The 23,603-nt window shown below is 37.5% G+C and overlaps 1 protein-coding gene across 5 annotated transcripts in view; it reads right to left on the bottom strand.

Moving 5' to 3' along the window:
* DOCK7 (dedicator of cytokinesis 7) overlaps positions 1-23,603 on the bottom strand; it is a 227,697-nt gene that overhangs the window by 197,536 nt on the left and 6,558 nt on the right. For all 5 annotated transcript variants that reach the window (XM_049618558.1, XM_049618551.1, XM_049618554.1 and 2 more), the window contains exon 2: positions 4,639-4,744. In XM_049618558.1, the coding sequence (XP_049474515.1) occupies positions 4,639-4,744 (106 nt within the window). The remainder of the gene's footprint in view (positions 1-4,638; positions 4,745-23,603) is intronic.

The raw sequence follows: 23,603 nt of genomic DNA, 5'->3' as shown, positions 1-23,603 counted from the left end.
CTTAATGCCACTGAATTGTATACCTAGAAATGGTTAAAATGATCAATTTTATGTTATGTATAGTTTACCACAATACAAATAGATACTATACAAAAAAGATAGATAGATAGATAGATGATAGATAGATAGACAGATATAAAGACACACAGACAGACAGATTTAAGTGAACCTTTTTTTAATCTTTTTAAGTCAATGCTTCTCTGCCCAGGTATTACTTGCAGGGCAGCACACCTTTCAGGACTCAAAGTGTCACAAACGACTATTCATTGAAAATAAAGACAAAATTTGGGAGTCCTTGTATATGTCTAATTCAGAATTAATCTTCCCTCAAAGAATGACTAGCCATATCAAAAGTAAGTCTTAGGGTAGGGAAGGAAGCTATGACACTCTCTTTAAAACACTAAATATAGGATAAATGATCTTGTTCCCCAAACTCACACAGGTCACTGGCTTTCAAGGTACGGTATTAGTTAGACTTGGATCATGGAAACAAATTTATTTTTGATACAACTATCTCCCTTCTTTCTGATGCCCAGCAGAGACAGATGCTTGGGTTAGTCTTGGAATATGGTGATGAACTGATTACAATTATAAATTATTTTGCAAGGCTCCAAGGAAAGATCCTGTATTCACTGACCCAAGGCAAGAGACTGCAACATGATTTTATAAAAGAAAGTGGCTGGGCAATACCTAGGGTTAAAGGGTGATGAGAAGCAATAGTGAAACACTACAAAACCTCTCACAGGCAATGTTAAGATATTGTCCCATTTCAACAATCATTGTGTTGGAATTTGACATATTTAGTGTTAAGATCTCTTTCAATCCTTTCTGGTACACCATCAAAAATTCTGGTATTTGATCAGAGATTGTTTTGGGCTGGGGCAGAGGAGGATACAAGGGTGATAAGCTGAAGAGTTTCTTTTTGAGGTGATGAAAATGTTCTGAATTGACTGTGGAGATTGTTGCACATTTCTGTGAACATATTAAATCCACTGATTTTGTCAATTAAATGGGTGAATTGTTTGGTATGTGAATTAAAACTCAATAAGACTGTTAAAAAAAAAAAAACAGAATCTAATCAGTTATAGGAAATACAGAAGATAGAAGAACAAGTCTATAAGGGAAGAAATTTCAAAAAGGTTGAACCAGAATCTAATCAGTTACAGGAAATGATACAGAAACAAGTCTACAAAAAAGCAAACATAAAATCCAAAAGGCAGGCAATTCTGTAAGACAACTAATTTGATTTTCTCAACAAGTCAATGGCATAAAATCAAACAAAGTTAGAAGCTGGGGGAGGCAGGGGCGCCTGAGTGTCTCAGTCAGTTAAGGATCTGACTCTTGATTTTGGCTCAGGTCAACATCTCACAGTTCATGAGTTCGAGTCCCACAAAAGGCTCTACACTGACACTCCAGAGCCTGCTTGGGATTTCTCTCTACCTCTCTCTCTGACCCTCCCCACTTTGCTCTCTCTCTTTCTCTCTCTTAAAAAAATAAATAAATAAAAATTAAAAAGTTAAAGAAGAAGAAGAAGAAGAAGGAGGAGGAGGAGGAGGAGGAGGAGGAAGAGAAGGAGAAGAAGTAGTAGTAGTAGTTGTTGGGGGAGGGAGAAAATGCTTTGTTTGTTTTTGGTTTGGTTTTAACACAAGTGATCTAAGACTAAATCCCATCTATAAATTTTATTTGGATCTCCATTTGAATAAACCAACTATGAAGATATTTATGAGATAATCAAAGAAATCTAGCATGTACTGTATATAAGATGATACCAAGGAATTACTGTTAATTTTGTTAAGTGTGATAACAGCATTGTGGTTAAGTAAGAAAATAACAATGTCTACACTAGTCTATTTCTGTGTATGTTTAAAGATTCTCGTAGTCTAAAAAAGTACTTTACCAGTGAGAATGCAAGAAGAAAAACTGCAGTTATCAAGCTCTGACAACCCTTTGAAGGAACTGTGTTGCAAAGAAGAGCAAAGATATACTGGAGGCTGGGGACAGGTAGAAATGTAGGGCAAAATAGCAGGATTTTTTTTCATGGGAGAAATAATAGTATGTTTGTATACTGATGGGAATGATCAGGAAAATAAAGAGCAAAGGTGATAAAAGAGAAGAGAGAATTCTTAAAGTACTATATTTGAATAACAGAGAAGCAGGGATTAACTAATCCCTCCACTTGTTCACTAGTGGTTCATCTAGAGTAACAAGTAAACAGGTAGACTACATGGGTACAGATGACAATCGGTGAACACAAATGCTGGTAGGAGTATGTGGAAGTTCTTTTCTGACTGTTTCGATTTTCACAAGTGCAATATGAAGCCAAGTCATCCTAGGAGTGAAAATGGGAATCAGCAATTAGGGGTTAAGAGAAGGAGGCATGAAATAAGTCAACTAAAACAGTAGGAGAATGAATGGACTAGGAAAATATACTATTTGCCTGGAAATGTTAAAGCCAACGTAAGTGAGTGGTCATAAACTGAGACCAGTCAATGGGATTGTGTTTTCTCGAGCCACACTCAGCTAAGTGCAGGTATGAAACAAGCAGAGAGCTGGATTTGAAAAGCACTTCTGGGTGTGCTGATGACATGAGAAGTTAAGGAACTCAAGGGTATGTATATGCAAGAGAGTAATTATGACGATCAACAAATAATTTAAGTTTGGTAAGGAAGGAAAAGAAAACATCAAAAGGTGAGGGGCAGGAAAAAGTTAGTAGAATCATGGATTCTAGATTCTGGTGGGGGTGAAAGACAGCTGGGAGTCAGGATACCAAAACAAGAGAGCAAGAAAGATAAGACGTAGTAGCCAGAGAGTAAGAAGCATAAAACTAAGATTACAAAGGGGTTAAAATTATTTATAATGACCAAATCTAAGGTATGACTATAGAAGTGAGTAGCTGAGGTATGATACGAGACATAGGTTATCAGTACAGAAAAGGAGTTCAAGATTCTGAGAGGGTATTAAAAGAATCACCTCCATGTACATTGAAATCACCCAGAAATCCATATATTCTAAAGTTTCTCCAATCAGCATGTAACTGTTATTAAATTTCATCTTTAAAAACACAAACATTATAAACACGTCATTACAAGGCAATCAAACTGTTATATTCTGTCATACCATCTTTTTTCAATAATTGGTACCGTTTAGTACCTAAATGAAGTGTTAATAGGGCGCCTGGGTGGCTCAGTCGGTTAAGCCTCTGACTTCAGGTCAGGTCATGATCTCACGGTTTTGAGTTCCAGTCCCGCATAGGGCTCTGCTGTCAGCGCAGAGCGTGCTTTGGATCCTATCTCCCTCTCTCTCTCTGCCCCTGCCCTGCTTGAACACGCATGCACGCACTCTCTTCCAAAAATAAATAAGCTTTAAAAAAATAAGTGTAAATACATAATTCCACCAAAGTCACTTTTTTTTTTTTTAATGTTTTTATTTATTTTTGAGACAGAGCGAGACAGAGCATGAGCAGGGGAGGGGCAGAGAGAGAGTGAGACACAGAATCTGAAACAGGCTCCAGGCTCTGAGCTGTCAGCACAGAGCCTTATGCGGGGCTCAAACTCACAGACTGTGAGATCACGACCTGAGCTGAAGTCCGACACTTAACCAACTGAGCCACTCAGGCACCCCCAAAATTTTTTTTTAATGTTTATTTTTGACAGAGAGAGAGAGAGAGAGAGAGAGAGAGAGAGAGCATGAGCAGGAGAGGGGCAGAAAGAGAGGGAGACACAGAATCCAAAGCAGGCTCCAGGCTCTGAGCTGTCAGCACAGAGCCCGATGCGGGGCTCAAACCCGCCAACTACGAGGTCATGACCTGAGCCGAAGTCAGACGCTCAACCGACTAAGCCACCCAGGTGCCCCCAAAAGTCACTCTTAACTACTTTTTTAATTTTTGACAAATAGAGGCATAGTTTTAATTTATATTCTTACTCTAATAAGTATCCATTTTTTATCAAAATTGATTATCCTCATGCCAGTTTCCTTAATAAGAAAACCCACGTTTAGGGCCACCTGGGTGGCTCAGTGGGTTAAGCATCCAACTATTGATTCTGGCTCAGGTCATGATCTCAGTTTGTGAGACGGAGGCCATCAGGCTCTATACTGACAGCATAGACACTGCTTGGGATTCTCTTTCTCCCTCTCTCCCTGCCCCTCCCCCCCTTTCACCCTCAAAATAAATAAATAAAACTTTAAAAAAAGAAAAAAACATGTTTATGTCTCTGACATAGCACCTGGTTAAGGCAATGATTCAATAATTGTATATTCCCTTCTATTAAAGGGGACATACAATACTACAAATCCACATATTTATCTAATGCTGCCTTCATTCAGTAACTATTTCTAGAACAGATTCCTAAAGATTCCTGTAATGAATCAACTTGGATCTGGGAAGTCTTACCTATAAAGTTCCAGAGTTGATAAATCCTGAATGTAAAGTTTCAAAGCTGACTCAGAAATCAACACCTGTATCACACCTCCTAACATTATTCTCCAACTCAAATTTCAGGAAAGACAGGGGTAGCAACAAGTAAGTTTATGAGACTACTGATGGAACCCAAAATCCATTGGTCTTGTCTTTCCACTATTTTGTCATGGCCTCGTCAGTAACACACCAGTAACATCCCATATTTTAAATATGCTACTTACTGTGGTATGATGGGATATATTACCAACAATGTTGAGGTTTTTGAGCAGTTGGGGAGAACCACTGTATTGTCCAGAGATCTGCTTCCTGACTTCGGCAGCCACAGTTCTACAACAAAGAAAGCAAATATATTATTTTAAAAAGAAACAACCGGGGCGCCTGGGTGGCTCAGTCGGTTAAGTGTCCAACTTCAGTTCAGGTCATAATCTTGTAGTTCATGAGTTTGAGTCCCGCATAGGGCTCTGTGCTGACAGCTCAGAGCCTGGAGTCTGCTTCAGATTTTGTGTCCCCCTCTCTCTCTGCCCCTCGCCTGCTTGCATTCTGTCTGTCTCTCTCTCCCTCAAAAAGAAATAAACATATAAAAAAATTAAAAAGAAAACAACTTAGTTTAAAATGGTAAGAAACTAAGTATATTAAATATCCATTTAAAAACCAACAAAATCTCAGAGTATCAATAGGTTCATAAATTTGTAAGATATTTCAGTAAATACTGCCTATAATTACAGTACAACATCTTTATGCTGATGTAGGACAGAAAAGTGAAAGCCAACTTACAGAAGGTTTTTTTTGTATATGGCATTTCAGGGAACATATTTTGGCTTATGACAGAACAAGAAGCTATAATAACATATATATATTAAAATGTGCATATCTTAAAGATATAAAATTCTAAAATATTTTATAAACAAAGAATTAGGAAGAAAAAAACTCTTCTTTCCTATCTAATATTGTTAGCTCTTCATTCATGCCCCAGAAAACTATTCCCTATTTTTACTTAAGTAACAGAAAATCACCTTAATACTATGGCATTAATGGCTTTCCACGATCTGACCCTAATCACCTGGTTCCAGCCTTGCATGTCCTTTCCCAAATTCTTGTCAGTGAACATAAATTGTTTTCCACAATGTTGTTTCTGTCCTGTATCCACAAATTCAATTCTTAACTAGTTTTAAGGGTAAAACCTAAATGACAGGAACTGTATACAAACTTATGATAGCTCACCCCAAACAAAAATAATTCCACCTTTCATTAAGACTTTCATTTATAATCTAATGCATTTTCCTCCTTCCTAGTTATTTTTTCCACATTTTATATACACTCTATATAAAAAGAGGCAGTGTTTAATTCACCATTGTTTTCCCTAAAATATTTAGCATGTGGCACTCAAAACAGGTGACTGGTTAGCCCTATGAAATATACGATATTACTGAACTTTTTGACAAATGAAGTAAATCACAAAAGAATTACCATAATACAACAGATAAATCTTTATTTGAATTCGGATTAGAGTTTAAAAGTTCCACAATTTCAAGCTGGTTAGTGACCCTTGGGGGCATACTAGTATTTCAAATTTACTGAAATAGCATTCCTGAAACAGAAATATTTTAGAAATTCAAATGACTTTTGGGGCACCTGGGTGGCTCAGTTAGTTAAGCATCCAACTGCAGCTCAGGTCATGATCTCACATTCCGTGGGTTCGAGCTCCAGGTCAGGCTCTGTGCTGACACCTCAGAGCCTGGAGCCTGCTTCGGATTCTGTGTCTCCCTTTCTCTCTGCTCCTCCCCTGCTCATTCTCTCTCTCTCTCTCTCAAAAATAAATAAATATTAAAAAAAGAAAGAAGAAATTCAAATGACTTTATACCTCATTAGTCTCCCATTTTCCTTATATTTTCCAAAACTATAAAGCAAAATATTCAGTGAGTCCCAAATCCAATAAATAACTTCCCAGCATTAGTAACATTTTTATTAAATAGAAATTATAACCCCCCAAAAAAGAAATTATAACACAACATAAAATAAACACCACTATCCATAGATTTTGTGCAATTAACTTTCTGTAGTCACTATCTAACTTCTACACTACGATCACCAACTGGCCACTTCCTTATTTTACAAAACTAGCCTTCTGGGTTTTGCTTTTTTTTTTTTACTCTTTTCCAAAATCTAAATCCTACTTTCTCCTACCATTTTACTGCAAACAGGTCTAATGACCTGGTTTCTGGGCCAGCTTGATGATACTTGCGTCCTGCAGTGTTCTCATGCTCTGAATTCAGAGCCCTTTGCATCTTGGTCCCCGTTCAAATTTCCAGCTGAATTTCTACAAAATCTCATTTTCCATAAATTATCCAAATTTATGATACAATCTTTCCCCTCTTTCTTCTCTTCCATACCCCTTTCCTTTTTTCATATTCAATCATTCCACACATTTGTCAAGCACTGTTTTGAGCCTACTACTCAATTAGAAACTTTTCATACAAAGGTGAAAAAGTTTTTCTTTAAATCTCAAGATACTGAATTACCTCAGTGATCTGAGGTACTTTAGAACATTTTTGTGTGTTATAAAAGACTAATTCGTTATTCATAACTGCTGGAACCTAGAAGTTTATCCTTCAGTAGGTAAATGGATATACAAAGTGTGGTACATCCATACAATGCAATATTATTCAGCAACAAGAAGAAATAGGACATCAAGTGACAAAAGACATGGAAGAACCTTAATAGAATACTGCAAGTGAAACAATCCAGTCTGAAAAGTCTACTTACTGTAGGACTTCAACTATGTGACATTCTGGAGAAGGCAAAACTATGGAGACACTAAAAAACATAGGGGTTGCCCAGGTTGGGATGGGGAGGAAAAGAGACAAATAAATAGTGCATAGGGAATTTTTAGGGCAACAAAACTATTCTGTATGATTCTACAATGGTAGATAGATTCCTTATACATCTGTTAAAACCTGCAGAATGTACAACACAAAGAGTAAACCCAATGTAATCTAAGGACTGTAGTTAATAATAATGTATCCATATTGGCTCATCAATTAAAACAAATGTACCACACTAACTCAGGATGTTAATAACAAGGGAAACTTGCTGGGGAAATATAGAAGGGAATTCTCTGTACTTTCCACCAGATGTGAGAAGACAAGAAAGTTCACTTCAGTTTAGAATTTCCCTTAGTCCTCTTAATGAAGCCTATATTATGGGTGCTCACTATTGTGTTTAGTTTAAAGGCCTTAAAATCTCCTGATTCTTTTAAGACTTAGATGAGAATATGAAAAAGTTTTTCATAGGGCAACATAGAACAAATATTCTGTGTCTCCCTTCCTCAGAGCTGTTCAACTCGGTCTACCAATCTCAGCACTACCTCACTGTTTCTGGGGCTAAAACCATGAGTAATCTGAATTTTATCAAACACAGGATGTCATTAGTTGTTAAGACCTGCTACTACTTCATGTACAGCTAAGAAAAAAAAAAAATTGCCAATTAACCACCATACCATCAATTAAGTGGAAGACATATCCTGTTTTCAGAAGATGTTAAGCAGTGAAACTTAAGTGAAATATGGTTTCCTCAAAAAGAGATGATCTTTTCTTTATTAAAAGAGACATACAACAAAAGATAATCCCCATGCTACAAATTTTTGTCTTATTTCTATATGACAAAATTTCCCCCAAAAACAAAATTAGTAGTAACTTGAAAATAAAAACCATTTCCATATGGGCTATGATAGCAATAAAAATATTGCCCAAACAAGGGATGTATTCATACTGAGACCCTCTGCATGAAAAGATTTCATGGAATGGTACTGAGAAAATTTTCCCAAGAAATAAAATCTCTTAACCACACTATGGCCCGAAGTATTCAAGACAAAAAAAATGCTGAATAAATATAGTTCCTATATCAGTTAAAGTCCTTTATCATAAAAGAGTCCTTACTTACCCATAGTGAATAGTTCTAAGACCCCGAGTGGATGCCTGAAACTCTGGATTATACTGAACCCTATCTATATGTTTTTTCCTATACATACTTACTTATGAAAAAGTTTAATTTACAAATGATGAGTATTAAGGAGGGCACTTGTTGGGATGAGCAATGGGTGTTATATGTAAGTACTACACTGTTATGTTAACTAACTTGAATTTAAATAATTTTTTTAGAAGTGAGGCAAAGAGATTAACAATAACTAATAAAATAGAGCAATTAAACAATATACTGTAATAAAAGTTATATAAATGTGTTCTCTCAAAATATCTTATTGTACTGTATTCTTTTTTCTTGTGATGTGAAATGATAAATGCCTACATAATGAGACGAAGTGAGGTGAATGCTGTAGGCACTACAATGTGACATTAGGCTACTACTAAAATGAGACATGCTGGATGGTCAGAAGGAGAATCACCTGCTCTCTGACTAAGGTTGACAGCGGAAAGTAAAACTGTGGATAATGGGAAACTACTGTAAATTGCTTTTTCCAATAATTATTTTTCCTACTCCTAGTGATAGCTCTATAGCAGGGAAATACAGGGAAGCCTTTTTTACTTCTAATAAGCTATTAATATTAACTGCAAAGTGGAAAGAATAAATCAAAAATTCCAGAGGTACTCATGCTCCTAAATTATGAGAGAATACCGTCTTCCCCACCCAAAAGAACATGATGGAATACTTGACCTATTTGCCTTCTTATCAATTCTCTCCATTTCCACAAGCTCCCTCATTATGTCAACAGGCATTATAATTTTCACAAGAGAAAGCACTCACTAAGGTCATTCACCATAGGATATTGGAAATAACCAACAAAGGACTCACATCCTGAAGGAAATTATGTTCCATTTAATCTTTCTTCTAATCTCCTCCCACTTTCAGATGCCCCATCTGACTATGATTTCCAGAATGACCAATCTGGGCCTCTCTCATCTCTAGTCATTCTTCATGGGATCGGAAGTAAAACCTTAGTAAAGATGAGTAAGGAGAGGGGAGTCTGGTAGACCTTAACCTCTCTTGATCTCAGGGTTCTAAGTTCAAGTCCCACGTAGAGCTTACTTAAAAAATAAAATAAATCTAAAAACAAATAAATACAATTTAACAAAAAAAAGGAGTAAGGAGAGTTTAGACAAAAATAAAAAAGAGCTTAGTTGAGCTTTTCCTATAAAGTCACAGAAAAGAGCCACAAAGTTCTATGTCAAAGAAGAAAATAAGATCTCTTGGAACTGGCACTGTTTATACATAACATAAAAGTCAGAGAAGAAGGGAAGGGTAGAAGGATACACCAGGCAATATATCAGGTAAGAGAATACATCAGAGACAAGGCAAAAAAGGACCAGCTAAAAATCCCCAAAAGAAAATGGAAAAGAGCAGCTGACAGATACTCCAGTGTTATGACTATCCAAACCCAAGATTGGTGACTGACGGGTTGAATCATAGTTGTACCACTGTGTATAGTTGGCATTAAAGATAATGAAGAGCAAAATAAAAAAACCAATCGATTAGATCTAGGCCACCTCTGACCCAGTAAGGATGTGGAAAGAGGGGCCGTGAGCCTCACAGTTAGCAATCTTTGGGGGTTGCGGTGGGTCAGTGACAGGCATGCACCTGGCCAGCATTTCTGCCGCTTTGCCTGGGAGGACTCAAACTGGCACCTGGAAACTTTAGGAAGACGTGATTTTCAAAAGTAATTATGAAAACATTTGTCATTGGAATTAGTGGTGTGACAAATGGCAGGAAGATAACACTGGCTAAGAAACATCTCCCAAACTGCAGGATCATATCTCAGGATGATTTCTTTAAGCCACAGTCTGAGATAGAGACAAATACAAATGGATTTCTGCAGTATGACATGCTTGAAGCACTTAATGTGGAAAAAATGATGTCCCCCATTTCCTGCTGGATGAAAAGCCCAAGACACTCACTGGTATCAACAGACTGTGGAAATGCTAAGGGATTTCCCATATTAATCCCTGAAGGCTTCCTTCTCTTTAATTATAAGCCCCTGACACTCTATGGAACATAGGAGCTACTTTCTGACCACTCCATATGAAGAACGTTAAGGGGAGGAAGAGTACAAAGGTCTACGAGCCTCCAAACCCTTCCAGGGTACCTGGATGGCCACGTGTGGCCCATCTATCTAAAGCACAGACAAGAAATGGAGACATCAGGTGGGAAATGGTTTACCTAGGCAGAACAAAATCTGAAGAGGACTTCTTTCCACAAAGGTATGAAGATCTACTATAAGAACTAGCAAAGCAAAAGTGTTTGCAAGTAGCAACATAAAGATGGAGTGGACTGAATCCTTCCTGAAATGAATTAGGAAACTCAAAGGAGTATGTTTAAGAACCTTTAACAGTACACAATATGTAGTTTGGTTGATGACAGCCGTTGGTTCATTTGTTTGTGTTATCACACATGGTTTCCCCAATATGTGGAACAGTAAATAGTGGTCTATACCTTTGGTATAGGAATTTACCTTGATAAGCTGTTCTCACTCCAAGGGGTGCAGAGATACAGCATAGCTCACAAACAATGAGTCAGTTCCTCTAATGATTGTCAAACTTTTCTGAATGGGACCCAGAGTACAAAATAAGGCTTACATCACAATCCAGTATATATGCAATCTATTATGTCTGTATGTGTTGATGTGTTTGTGTATATATGTGTCTCTGTACATACAAATACAAACGTGTATGATGTGTGTGTATATATACACACATATCAAGTAACACAAAGCATTTACCTTAGATATAATGCACGGTGATGTTTTTCTACTTGTAATTTTTTTTTAATATTCGTTACCATCCAATGCCACTGCCTGCCTCCTGCAAATAAAGGCTTTTTTAGGAGTAGCAGTCACATTGGATAAATCAAAATTTACTAGAAAAAAAAAAGAAAACAATAGATTAAAGAAATGCAACATTGTGTTACCTCCTAAGTATCTGTGCCAAAAAAATGTTTAACCTGAATTAAATCAAACCTATACATCTAACACCCAGTTTACAGGAAATACAGAGAACACTAAAACAAACTAGTGCCAAAGGAAGCAATCAGACAAAAACCAGAAGGCAGGTCATTCTGTACCACAAGTCTCTTCAACAAATTAGCATGATGAGTATCTAAAGACAGAGTAACTTTTAGCATAAAAAAGACATCATATAAAAAAAGCAAAGTCTACTTAAAAGAAGAAAAAAAGACTGAGAGATAAAACTAAATGTAATGAATGGTTCCTAACTGGATCCTGATTTGAACAAACTAGCTACAAAACACATTGTTGGGGATAATGAGAAATGTGAATATGGACAAGGTATAACACAATGAAGAATTATTGTTTTTTTAATGTGTGTAACAGTATTATTATAGTAATCCAAGAAATGTCCCTATATTTCAAAGATACAAATGATGTCAGCAATTTACCTTTAAACTCTTCAGTTATTATCAATCTACCCTAATGGACAAAACTAACTAACTATGGAGTACAGATGAGGCAAATACCCTTCGAGAAGCATATCATGTTCTCTATAAAGCCCTGCCTGATTATTTCTGTTCTGTTCCACTCAGATTAGATACTCCTCCTCTGTCCTTTCCAAGTACTCTGTGTTCATCCATATACATTCAAGCAAACAGTTTCCAGGAGGCTAATTCAGCCAGGCAGCAGACCAGCCACACTGCTTTTCACCATGGACTAAGAACCTGGCCTTGCTGACAACGTTTGATTTCAAGAGTAGGAAAGCCCAAATGTTTGTAAACATTCTCTTTGATAGAAGCACATAAATTGCAAGGCAGGTTCTTCTGGAATACTAATGCAACCCTCCAATTTTATATAAAAGTATGGTTGAAGAAAAAAAGGTACAGTGAAGGATTTGAGAACTTGGCTTCTCAGGCTTGGCACATTCTCACTCTTCAGAGGCACCTTTGCAATTTCTTGAGGAATTAGGGAGGACAAGGAAACTTTACTTCTGATTGGAGTATGCTATTCTGGCTCTTATTTTGTACAAATGTCTCAAAGCATGTTAATTTCTGCCATTAAAGAAAATGTATATTCTTTAATTCTGTCTGGTGGCACTTTTCTATCTCCTTGTGATAACCAAACAATATCGCAGACATAGCATCTATCAAATTGTTTTGAAATCTATTTACCAATCTCCTTGCAAGAAACCAAGCAGTAAAAGGTGGGACTTCATTTACTTTTGCACCCTCTAGCAGAGTGCCTGGCATATCCTGAGTACTTAATAAATGTTTAAGCTGAAGTGAAAAAATGGGAATAGAGAGAAATTTTCATAGTTCTTTCCCCACAGGAAAGTAGTTAGGTAAGAATGCTAGAATGGAACAACAGATGTGAGCTTCTTGAAGACAGGGACTATATCCTATTAATCTTTACAACCTCATATTTGAGACAATGGAGAGAGAAAGAGAGAAATGGAGACATGGGTATAAGAGTACAAACAGAGAAAAGGAGATAGGGAGTAAGAATGAATTTTGAGACTACTCAGTTTATGAAACTTCCAAATACCTTTTACAGAAGACTAATTTGTAAGTATGGTTGGTTTTTAATTGATTGGGAAAGGACAAGGAATTATGACTTTTTATCTATTACTGCCAAACAGGAAAATATTTGCTGGGGGACAGGGGGGTGAAATCTGAATCCACAGAAGAATTCTAAATATATAACCTTTTTTTTTAAGAACCTTGCTGACATCATTATTGTCCCATTTGCTAAGTGAAACACAGAAACACAATGTTCTATTCCATGTGAAACTCTTCTTTTTAAACAAGATATATGATATTTTCACTTATCTCAAAATAGTCTCTAATATGTCTTTAGCATATCTGCAAAGGTCTGGTTCCAGAACTATGTTCAAACCCTACAATTATGTAAATAAAGTTACTATGAGAAGCAGAGGAAATACGATTTTCCAACCTGGAGAAAAAAAAAAGAAACAACTCTATAAAAGAAGGCATCTTTTGAAGTAGGTTCCACACCCACCCAAAGTGGGTCTTGAACCCATGACCCTGAGATGAAGAGTCACATACTCTGGCTGAGCCAGCCAGGCGGCCCAGAAAGACATCTTTTAAGACAGTAAACAGGGGCGCCTGGGTGGCTCAGTCGGTTAAGCGGCCGACTTCAGCTCAGGTCATGATCTCACGGTCCGTGGGTTCGAGCCCCACGTCAGGCTGTGTGCTGACAGCTCAGAGCCTGGAGCCTGTTTCGGATTCGGTGTCTCCCTCTCTCTGACCCTCCCCCGTTCATGCTCTGTCTCTCTCTGTCTGAAAAAAATAAACGTTAAAAAAAATACTATCTCCAACTAAAGACAAAAAAAAAAAAATTAAAAAAAAAAAAAAAAGACAGTAAACAAAAGGAGTATGTACCTGGCATTAAAAAATTCAAATTTCACAAAGAGATAAAAACAAAAGGTACATCTCTCTACCATCTCCAATCCCCAGTTCTATTCCCCAAATGTAACCACTTAATATTTTATCAAGTATCCTTCAAGAAAAAGATGTGACGGGGCACCTGGGTGGCTCAGTCAGTTAATCATCTGACTCTTGCTATCAGCTCAGGTCATGATCTCAACGTGCATGAGTTTGAGTACCACACTGGGCTCCCTGCTGATAGCGCAGAACTTGCTTGGGATTCTGTCTCTGCCCCTCCCCTGTACGCTCTCTTTCTCTCTCTCTCTCTCTCTCTCAAATAAATACATAAACTTTACAAGAAAAAAAAAAAAGATGCATTTACTTTTTAATGTCCACATATGACATCATACAATAAAAAACCTTTTTTGATACCTTATATTATACACTGAATATATCTTGGGAATCTTTCCATATCAGCATATAAAATTAGTAATGGTCTAACACTACTTATCAAGCATTTACAACTTGTGTGCCAGATACTGTGTAAAGGGTTAGATTTGTTATACCTCATTTAATCCTCAGAAAAACTCTATGAAGTAGGCATTATATCAGGATACTTAAGCATCAAGAGGTTAAGGTCACATAACTAATAAGGAATAAAACCAAGATCTGAACATGGAGCCCCACTCTTAAACACTGCTCTCCTAATTTTTATCTGCTACAGAGGTCAAGATATGGGTAAACCAGAACATATTTAGCCAGCAGTCTCTATTGGTAAATATTTAGGCTATTTCTAGTTTTTGCAAAGATTATCACTGGAATCCAAGCTCCATTAGAGATTTTTGTCTAAATCTAAAATTATGAATGATCCTTATTTTCTCTTTTGGGCCTTTTGTACTTCCAAATTTTCTGTAGCACCATATATTATTTTATAGTCAGAAAAAAAACAGATATTTTTAGATAAACGTCAAAAATAAAGTAACTTCCCAAGCTCATTAAAGGTAGAGAGGCAGGGTTTGTATTCAGATCCACAAAGCTCCTAAGGCCTATTTCCTTGGAAGTAAGTTTCCAAAAGTCGATGATTCTAGCTACAGTTCATATTAATGAGTTCTCTAGTCTCAAAAACCTAGCCTATGAGGTCAGCTAAAGATACTCAGTGAAAATGTCTAGTGTATACACTAACATATTAATAGGAGCACTGTAACTACAACCACCACCACTGTTATGATCTGCTTCCTATCTTTCATGGCTGGCCAAATAAAACTCCTGTCTGAGGCCCTGTCACTTATCAGTTAGCCTGTGTTGAACTCTTCAGGAATTTAGGTTCACAGTGGACCAGTAACCACTAAAGGTCTAAGAAAACAAAAACAGATAGAGGTTGATTTGTTAAAACCAAAGAACAGAAATCCTTCTATATAATACACTTAACATTTAAGACATAGTTCCTTTTTGGGGGAGGATAAGGAAAAAAAGATTTCGATGACTCATGTATCCCATCTGACACAATTTTGGAATAGCATATAAGTCAAAGATTTAGAAAGCACTGTTTGAAAGGGATGTGGATGTCTCCATCACTCTGATCTAGAATATTCCACCATAACTCAATTTCCTCAACTAAAAACATGGTGATAACATTGTTGCCTACCTCATAGAACATACCATCTTATAACTACACACAAAAAGAATTTAAAAATTTACCATTTGAAAAAATTAACACTGATCTGAAATTGGCAACTAAAAAAAAAAACTGAGGGTGGGGGGGGAGATAACCTCTACTGTAAAAAGTCAATCTTCCCAAAAGGAGATAAATGTATCTTCAATTCCACCCCACTTCATAAAAATAAAGCCAGAATCTCCCACAAACATATAAACTATATCCTGTATACAATTAGTTGCTAAGACCTATTCATGCTCTTAAATACTTCTCAAATCTTTTCTTCTCCTTCCCTTTTCTACAGCATCTGCCTACAAACAATATCATACTTAATGGTTAAAGTCTGAATGCTTTCCTCCTTAGACTGGGGAGAAAGCAAGGGTATCTGCTCTCACTATTCAACATTGTACTAGAGGTTCTAGCCAGTGTAGCAGGGGAAGGAAAGAAAGAGACAGAAACAAATCAAGGGTGTTCATATTGAAAAGGAAGAAATAAAACTCTTTACTCACAGCCAACATAATTCTATATGCAGAAAATCTAAGGAACTCGCAAAAAAACTACTAGAAATGGGGCGCCTGGGTGGTTCAGTCAGTTGGGCATTGGATTCTTGATCTCGGCTCAGGTCATGACCTCACAGTTTGTGAGTTCGAGCCCCACACTGGGCTCTGAGCTGACAGGGAGGAGTCTGCTTGGAATTCTCTCTCCCTCTCTCTCTCTGCCCGTTCCCCACTCATGCTGTATCTCTCTCCCAAAATTAAACCAACAACAACAAAAAACCCACAAAAAAAAACAAACAAAAAACACTACTAGAACTAACGAGTTCAGCAAAGTCAGAGGATACAAGTTCAATATTCAAAAATCAGTTGTATCCCGATATACTACAATGAACAAACCAAAAACAAGTTTTTAATTCCATCATGGTAACATCAGAAGCAATACTTAGAAACAGATTTAGCAAAAGAAGGACAAGACTTACATACTGAAAACTTTAAAACTTTGCTGAGAGAAATCAAATAATACCTAAATAAATGAAGACACAGTCTGTTTGTGGATCTGAAGACTCAATATGGTTCAAATGGAAATTCTCCCCAAACTAATTTACAGATTCAGCATAATCCCCATCAAAATCCCAAAAGGATTTTTGCAGAAATTGGCAAACTTTATACTGATGTGACCCTGAAATGTTTATGGAAATGCAAAAAGTCCAGAATGAGTAAAACAATTTTGAAAAAGAAGTAAAAAGTTGGAGGACTCACACTTCTGGATTTCAAAATTCACTATAAAGTAATACTATTCAGAACACTGGTACTAGTCTAAGAATAGACATACAGATCAATGAAACAGAACTGAATGTCAAGAAATAACCACATTTACGGTCAACTGATTTTTGAAAAAGGTACCAAGGCAATTCAATGAGACAAAAAATAGTCTTTGCAACAAACAGTGTTGCAAAAGAACATTCACACACAAAAGATGAATTTAGACCCTTATCTCACACCATGCACAAAAATTAATGCAAATGGATCATAAACCTAAAGTAAGAGCTGAAACTATAAAAACTTGCAGAAGAGAGAAGGAAATCTTGACCATGAATTAAGGAGAGTCTTAGAGAATGACACCAAAATCATGATCTATAATAAGAAAAAAAAAATTTGACGCATTGGACTTCATCAAAATTTAATATCTCTGCTTCAAAATTCACCATTTAGAAAATAAGAAACTAAGCAGACAGGGAGAAAATGTTTGTAAATCATGTACCTAATAAAAGACTTGTATTCTGAACATATAAAAAAACTCCTACAATTCAAAAACAAGATTAAATAACCAAATTAAAAATGAGAAAAAGACAGGAATAGATATTTCACCAAAGAAGATATGTGAATGGCCAATAAGCACAAGAAAACATCACAAAATCATTAGGGAAATGCAAATCAAAACCACAATGAAACGCCACTTCACACTCATTAGAATGCCTACAATCAAAAAGAAAACACCAGTGTTAGCCAGGATGTGGAAAAATCTGAACCCTCACATATTGCTAACGAAAATGTAAAATGGTGCAGTTGCTATGGGAGAGTTTGGCAGTCCTTAAAAATTAAACATAAAATACCAGATGACCCAGAAATTCCATTCCTAGGAACATATTCACAAGAATGGACAATAGGTGTTCAAAAGAAGCTCGTACATGAATGTTTGCACAAGCACTATTCACCATCGCCAAAAGGTAGAAACAAGCTAAACGTCCATCAACTGATGAACAGGTAAACAAAATGTATGACAGACATATAATGGATTATTCAACTATAAAAGGGAATGAAGTACTCATGCACGCTGAATCATGAAAATATTATGCTAAGTGAAGGAAACCAGGCACAAAGAGCTACATATGTAGAGGAAAAGCAAATCTAGAGAGAGAGGCAGGCAGAAAATGGGTTAGTGGTTGCCTGGGACTTGGAATGGGAATAGGAAGTAAATGGGCACAAGGGATTTTAGGGGGTGATGGAAATGCTCTAAAAGTAGATTGTGGGTGATGGTTTCTCATAACTCTATCAATTTACTAAAAATCACTGAATGGTACACTTAAAGTGAATTAATTTATGGTATGTAAAGTATACCACACAGATTCTGTGTCTCCCTCTCTCTCTGCCCCACCATTGCTTGTGCTCTCTCTCTCTCTCTTAAATATAAATAAACATTAAGAGAAAGAGAGAAAGAGAAAGAAAGAAAGAAAGAAAGAAAGAAAGAAAGAAAGAAAGAAAGAAAGAAAAAGAGCCGGGGTACCTGGATGGCTCAGTCAGTTGAGCAGCCGACTTCAGCTCAGGTCATGATCTCATGGTTTGTGAGTTCTAGACCCACATCAGGCTCTGCACTGACAGTAAGGAGCCTGCCTGGTATTCTCTCTCCCTCCCTCTGCCCCTTCCCCACTTGCGCTCTCTCTGTCTCTCTCTCTCTTTCAAAATAAATAAATAAACTGAAAAAAAAAAAAAAAAAAGAGCCTAGGAATGACTGGAATTGCTCTGTGAAGGTAAGAGGAAGAAATTGCTTCCCAGTCAGAGAAACAATGATAAAGGGAGGAAAAAGAAGAGGAAGAGTGGAGTCTCTAAGAAAGTCTTGCACCCTTCAGCTCCTTCCCACAATCCCTATATCTTCAGCAAAGTTTATGAAAATCATTAAATGGCTGATATGATTGCAGTTTTTGGTGTCAGAGGACAAATGAGATGCAGGAGTGCAGATGCAGAAAGAGGCAAGGGAAGTCCAAAACACAAAATCGAAGCAGACCTCCTTGTGAGGGCTAGGGATTGGCATTAAAGTCAGAGCTAAACTCGGGGCGCCTGGGTGGCTCAGTCGGTTAAGCGGCCGACTTCGGCTTGGGTCATGATCTCACGGTCCGTGAGTTCGAGCCCCGCGTCGGGCTCTGTGCTGACAGCTCAGAGCCTGGAGCCTGTTTCGGATTCTGTGTCTCCCTCTCTCTGACCCTCCCCCATTCATGCTCTGTCTCTCTCTGTCTCAAAAATAAATAAACGTTAAAAAAAATTAAAAAAAAAAATAAAGTCAGAGCTAAACTTAAAGTTTTAAGGAACAGGGATCCACGGCTGCATCAGGCTACAATGCTTTTCTTTAGATTTTTGTATTTACCAGTTACATTTGAATTTTAGCAGGTAGCACAATTGACTATATTGCTATATGTTTAGATAATTTTAGTGATCTCAACAAGTTACAATGAACAATTTGAAGGAATATCAGTTGTTTTGGTGTGACCAGCACTCTAACCCTCCTCCTTCTTTTGGTTAGGAACCCCTTCTTTTTGGTAAGGAACTCCTTACTTAGGATTGGGTGGGGCTGACACCATCACCTCTCTCCTCCAAGCTGAGGTGAACAGGTGACCAGGAATGGCCAGCAACCCCTATATCCCTAAACACAGTAATTTGTTCAAGGAAGGACATGTGATACAAGCCAGACCAATAATTGAGTTCCTGAATGTTTTCTGCCAAAACTAAATGGTAGGATTTGAGCCTAGGGCTGTCAACAATCATTGTAACCATTCAGTGGAAAATCTATCAAAGATGCGAAGATGAGAGGCTGCTGATATCATCTGTATCCCTGGACCTGACATACTCAATTATATGCAAATTAATCTGACTGGAGATTCTGTCAAATGCAACCAAAATGTCTCCTCTGTAAAAAGCCACTGAAAAATTAGTGACACATCTACACTGGTTGCCAAAGGGGTCGAAATGACACAACCCAGAAGTGAAGGGGAGTTCACTCTCTGAGGAGATTGAATTGACTAACGGAAAACAGGATGCAAGAGAAGAGCAGGGAGATAAATTTCTTCTTCTAGACTCCCATCTACTGATGTGAGAAACTGTTCCTCTGTCCAAAGATACCCTGTGTGACCAAGCAAGCACACCTGCCAAACAATGTCTCTCCAGTCCTTTGTGAAGCAGTGACCAATGAGATAAGGTATCACCTTACATTGTTTCCCATCTCTGCCTCACTTCCCTTTTCTCAGGATCCCTGGGATTATGCCTCCCAGATAAACCCTCAACCTTAATCCTTGTATCGGTCTCAGTTTTCTAGGGAACTCAGATTAAGAGTATCTACAAAAAAACCTACAGCAACCATTAGGCTTACTATTAAGTGAAACATAGAAAGCTCCCCTCCCTCTGAGATCATAAACAAAATGAGGACACTCAGTATGAATACAATGTTAAATAGAAAGGGTTATAATCTACATAGTAATGCAAGATAACCATCTATAGAGCAAGACAAAAAAGCAAATCAGCTATAAGGTTTGGAAAGGAAAAAACAAAAATTCATAATTTCCAGATGATATGGCTGTCTATATAGAAAATACAAAAGTCACAGATACATTTTTAGAATTAACATGAGTTTAACAAGGTATGTAGCTAGATACAAAATGGTTATATACTTAGAAATAAATCTAACAAAAGATATGCAAAAACCTTACAGAGAAAATTATAAAATTTTGTTGTATGATATAAGGAAGACCTAAATAAATGAAGAGATATACCATAATCAGGGATTGGAAACTCAGTATTATAAGGACGTCATTTCTCTGTCAAATTGATGTTTAGATTCAACGTAATCCCAATCAAATTCTAATAGGACGTGGGGATTTTTGTTTGTTTTTTGGTGGATTCTAAAATATACAAGGCAATTCAAAGGACTAGGGGAAAGCAAGACACTTTTTTAAATGGTGGGGGGAGTTATTCTACCAAATTCTAAGCCTTATTATAATTAAGAGTATTTATAATTGGTGAAAATATGTATAACCAGCCCAAAAAAACAAAATAGAGAACCGAGACAAAGACCCACAAATAATGACACAATCTATTATAGAAGTGGCAGGGCAGGTCAATAGGGAAAAGATAATCTATTTGGAAAAAAATTAAAATTCTTATACACATATCAAGTCCAGGTGGAATATAAACCTATATATAAAGGAGCCAACTAGAAGGTTTATGGTAATATACATGAATATCATAATGACCACAGGTTTATAAAATATTTCTTTTTTTTTTTAAGTTTATTATTTATCTTGAGAGAGAGAGTGAGCGAGCAGGGGAGGAGAGAGGGGGGGAGAGAGAGAGAGAGAGAGAGAGAATCCCAAGCAGGCTTCATGTTGTCAGCACAGAGCCCTACCCTAGGCTCGATCCCACAACTGTAAGATGACCTAAGTGGAAACCAACCAAGAAGCAGACATTTAGCTGACTGAGCCACCCACAAGGTAATAAAATATTTCTTAAAGAAGACCTCAAGGGGCGCCTGGGTGGCGCAGTCGGTTAAGCGTCCGACTTCAGCCAGGTCACGATCTCGCGGTCTGTGAGTTCGAGCCCCGCGTCAGGCTCTGGGCTGATGGCTCAGAGCCTGGAGCCTGTTTCCGATTCTGTGTCTCCCTCTCTCTCTGCCCCTCCCCCGTTCATGCTCTGTCTCTCTCTGTCCCAAAAATAAATAAAAAAAAAAACGTTAAAAAAAAAAAAAATAAAAAAAAAAAAAAAAAAAAAGAAGACCTCAAAAGTACCAACCATTAGAAAAGAGAGAGATAAACTGATCAATTATATTAAAACTGAGAACTTAGTTTTCAAAAGACTCCATAAAAATAATTTCTTGAGAGAGAGAGCATGCACGAGACAGAGCAAGGGAGAAGGGTAGAGGGAGAGAGAGAAAGAGACACGTTTTTTTTAATGTTTTCATTTATTTTTGAGAGAGAGAGAGAGAGAGTGCAAGTGGGGATGGGGCAAAGAGAGGGGGACAGAGGCTCTGAAGCAGGCTCTGCACTAATAGCAGTGAGCCCGATGTAGGGCCTGAACTCATGAACCCAGAGATATTACCCGAGCCAAAGTTGGGCGCTCAACCAACTGAGCCACCCAAGCGCCCAGAGAAAGAGACTCTTAAGCAGGTTCCACATTCAACCCGGAGTCCAATGTGGGGCTCAATCCCATGACCCTGGGATCATGACCAGAGCAAAAATCAAGAGTCAAATGCTCAACTCACTGAGTCACCAAGATGCCCCTCCATAAAAAGAATTTTTAAAAACCACAGGGTGGGAAAAGATATTTGCAAAACATATAATCAATAAGTGGGTTAATACATTGAATATGTACAAAGTACTCACACAAATCAATAAGAAAAGAATAATACAAAGAGAAAAAACAAAGGGGGAGAATGGCAAAAAATTCAAACAGGCAATTTACAAAAGAGTAAATTCAAATAGTCAATACGCATACAAAACAGAGCTCAATCTCATTAGTAATCAAGCAAATACAAATTAAAACTTTTACAGTAAGACAGCATCATGCATGCATCCACCAGATTGGTAAAAATGAGAAAGTTGGCAGGACCAAGTGATGGCAACTATGTAAAATAACACTGTTGTGGGAGTGTGTATTTCTTCAGGTATCTTTGAAAACAGTTTGGCATTACCAGATAAACTTAATGATGAATAAAACTGCTAAGACAAGCAATAAAAAATACTTAAGGACCAGCAATACCATACCTGAATATATACCCTAGAGAAACTCATGCACATGCATACCAAAATACATGTATAGGAATGTTCACAGGAACATTGTTTGGTTTTTTTTAAATGTTTTATTTATTTCTGAGAGAGAGAGACAGAGGGTGAGCGGGGAGGGACAGAGAGAGAGAGGGAAACACAGAATCTGAAGCAGGCTCAAGGCTCTGAGCTGTCAGCACAGAGCCTAATGCCAGGCTTGAACTCATGAACTGCGAGATCAGGACCTGAGTCCCAAGTCGGAAGCCCAAATGACTGAGCTACCCAGGCGCCCCCGGAACATTGTTTGTAATAGCCACAAACAGGAAACAATCCAAATGCCCATCTACTGTAGAATGAAAAACTGTGGTATATCTATACAATGAAATAATATAAACCAATAAAAATGAACTCCAACTATCTATAACATAAATTAATCTCACAGATAGAATTTGAACAAAAGAAGCATCACAAAAAAAGACAATATACAATATGATTGTATTCAAATGGAGTCAATAACAGAAAAAAAATATATTGGTTAGAAATGCATTTATAGGGGGCATCTGGGTGGCTCAGTCAGTTAAGCATCCGACTCTTGATTTCAGCTCAGGATATGATCTCACAGTTCATGAGTTAAAGCCCCACATAGGGCTCTGCAGTGACAGCACAGAGCCTGCTTAGGATTCTGTCGTCTTCTCTCTGCCCTTCCCCCCGCTTGCTCTCTCTCTCTCTCTCTCAAAATAAAAAAAAAAATAAACTTAAAAAAAAAGAAAGAAATGCATTCACAGGTGGAAAGAATAAAGAAAAGTGAGGAAATGGTCATCCCAAAAGTAAGGATAATGAATGGGAGTGGTCTGCAGGAAAGTGTAAGATTGAGAAGAGAAAGGATATATCAGAAAGAAAAAACAACAGAACAGTTACAGAGATGGGATTGAGCAGAGCATTTGTGGGGGGTACAACTAGAGAGTAAGTCAACAAGAGAAGGACCAGATTATAGATGACTTTAAAATTCAGGCAAGAGGGCGGGGCGCCTGGGTGGCTCAGTCGGTTAAGCGTCCGACTTCAGCTCAGGTCATGATCTCACGGTCTGCGAGTCTGTGAGTCCATGAGTTCGAGCCCCGCGTCAGGCTCTGGGCTGATGGCTCGGAGCCTGGAGCCTGGAGCCTGCTTCAGAT

Source organism: Panthera uncia (assembly GCF_023721935.1).
Source record: "Panthera uncia isolate 11264 chromosome C1 unlocalized genomic scaffold, Puncia_PCG_1.0 HiC_scaffold_4, whole genome shotgun sequence".
Classification (NCBI taxonomy): domain Eukaryota; kingdom Metazoa; phylum Chordata; class Mammalia; order Carnivora; family Felidae; genus Panthera; species Panthera uncia.
Note: the sequence above shows the minus strand (reverse complement) of the source record. Positions and strands in the feature narration are given on the sequence as shown.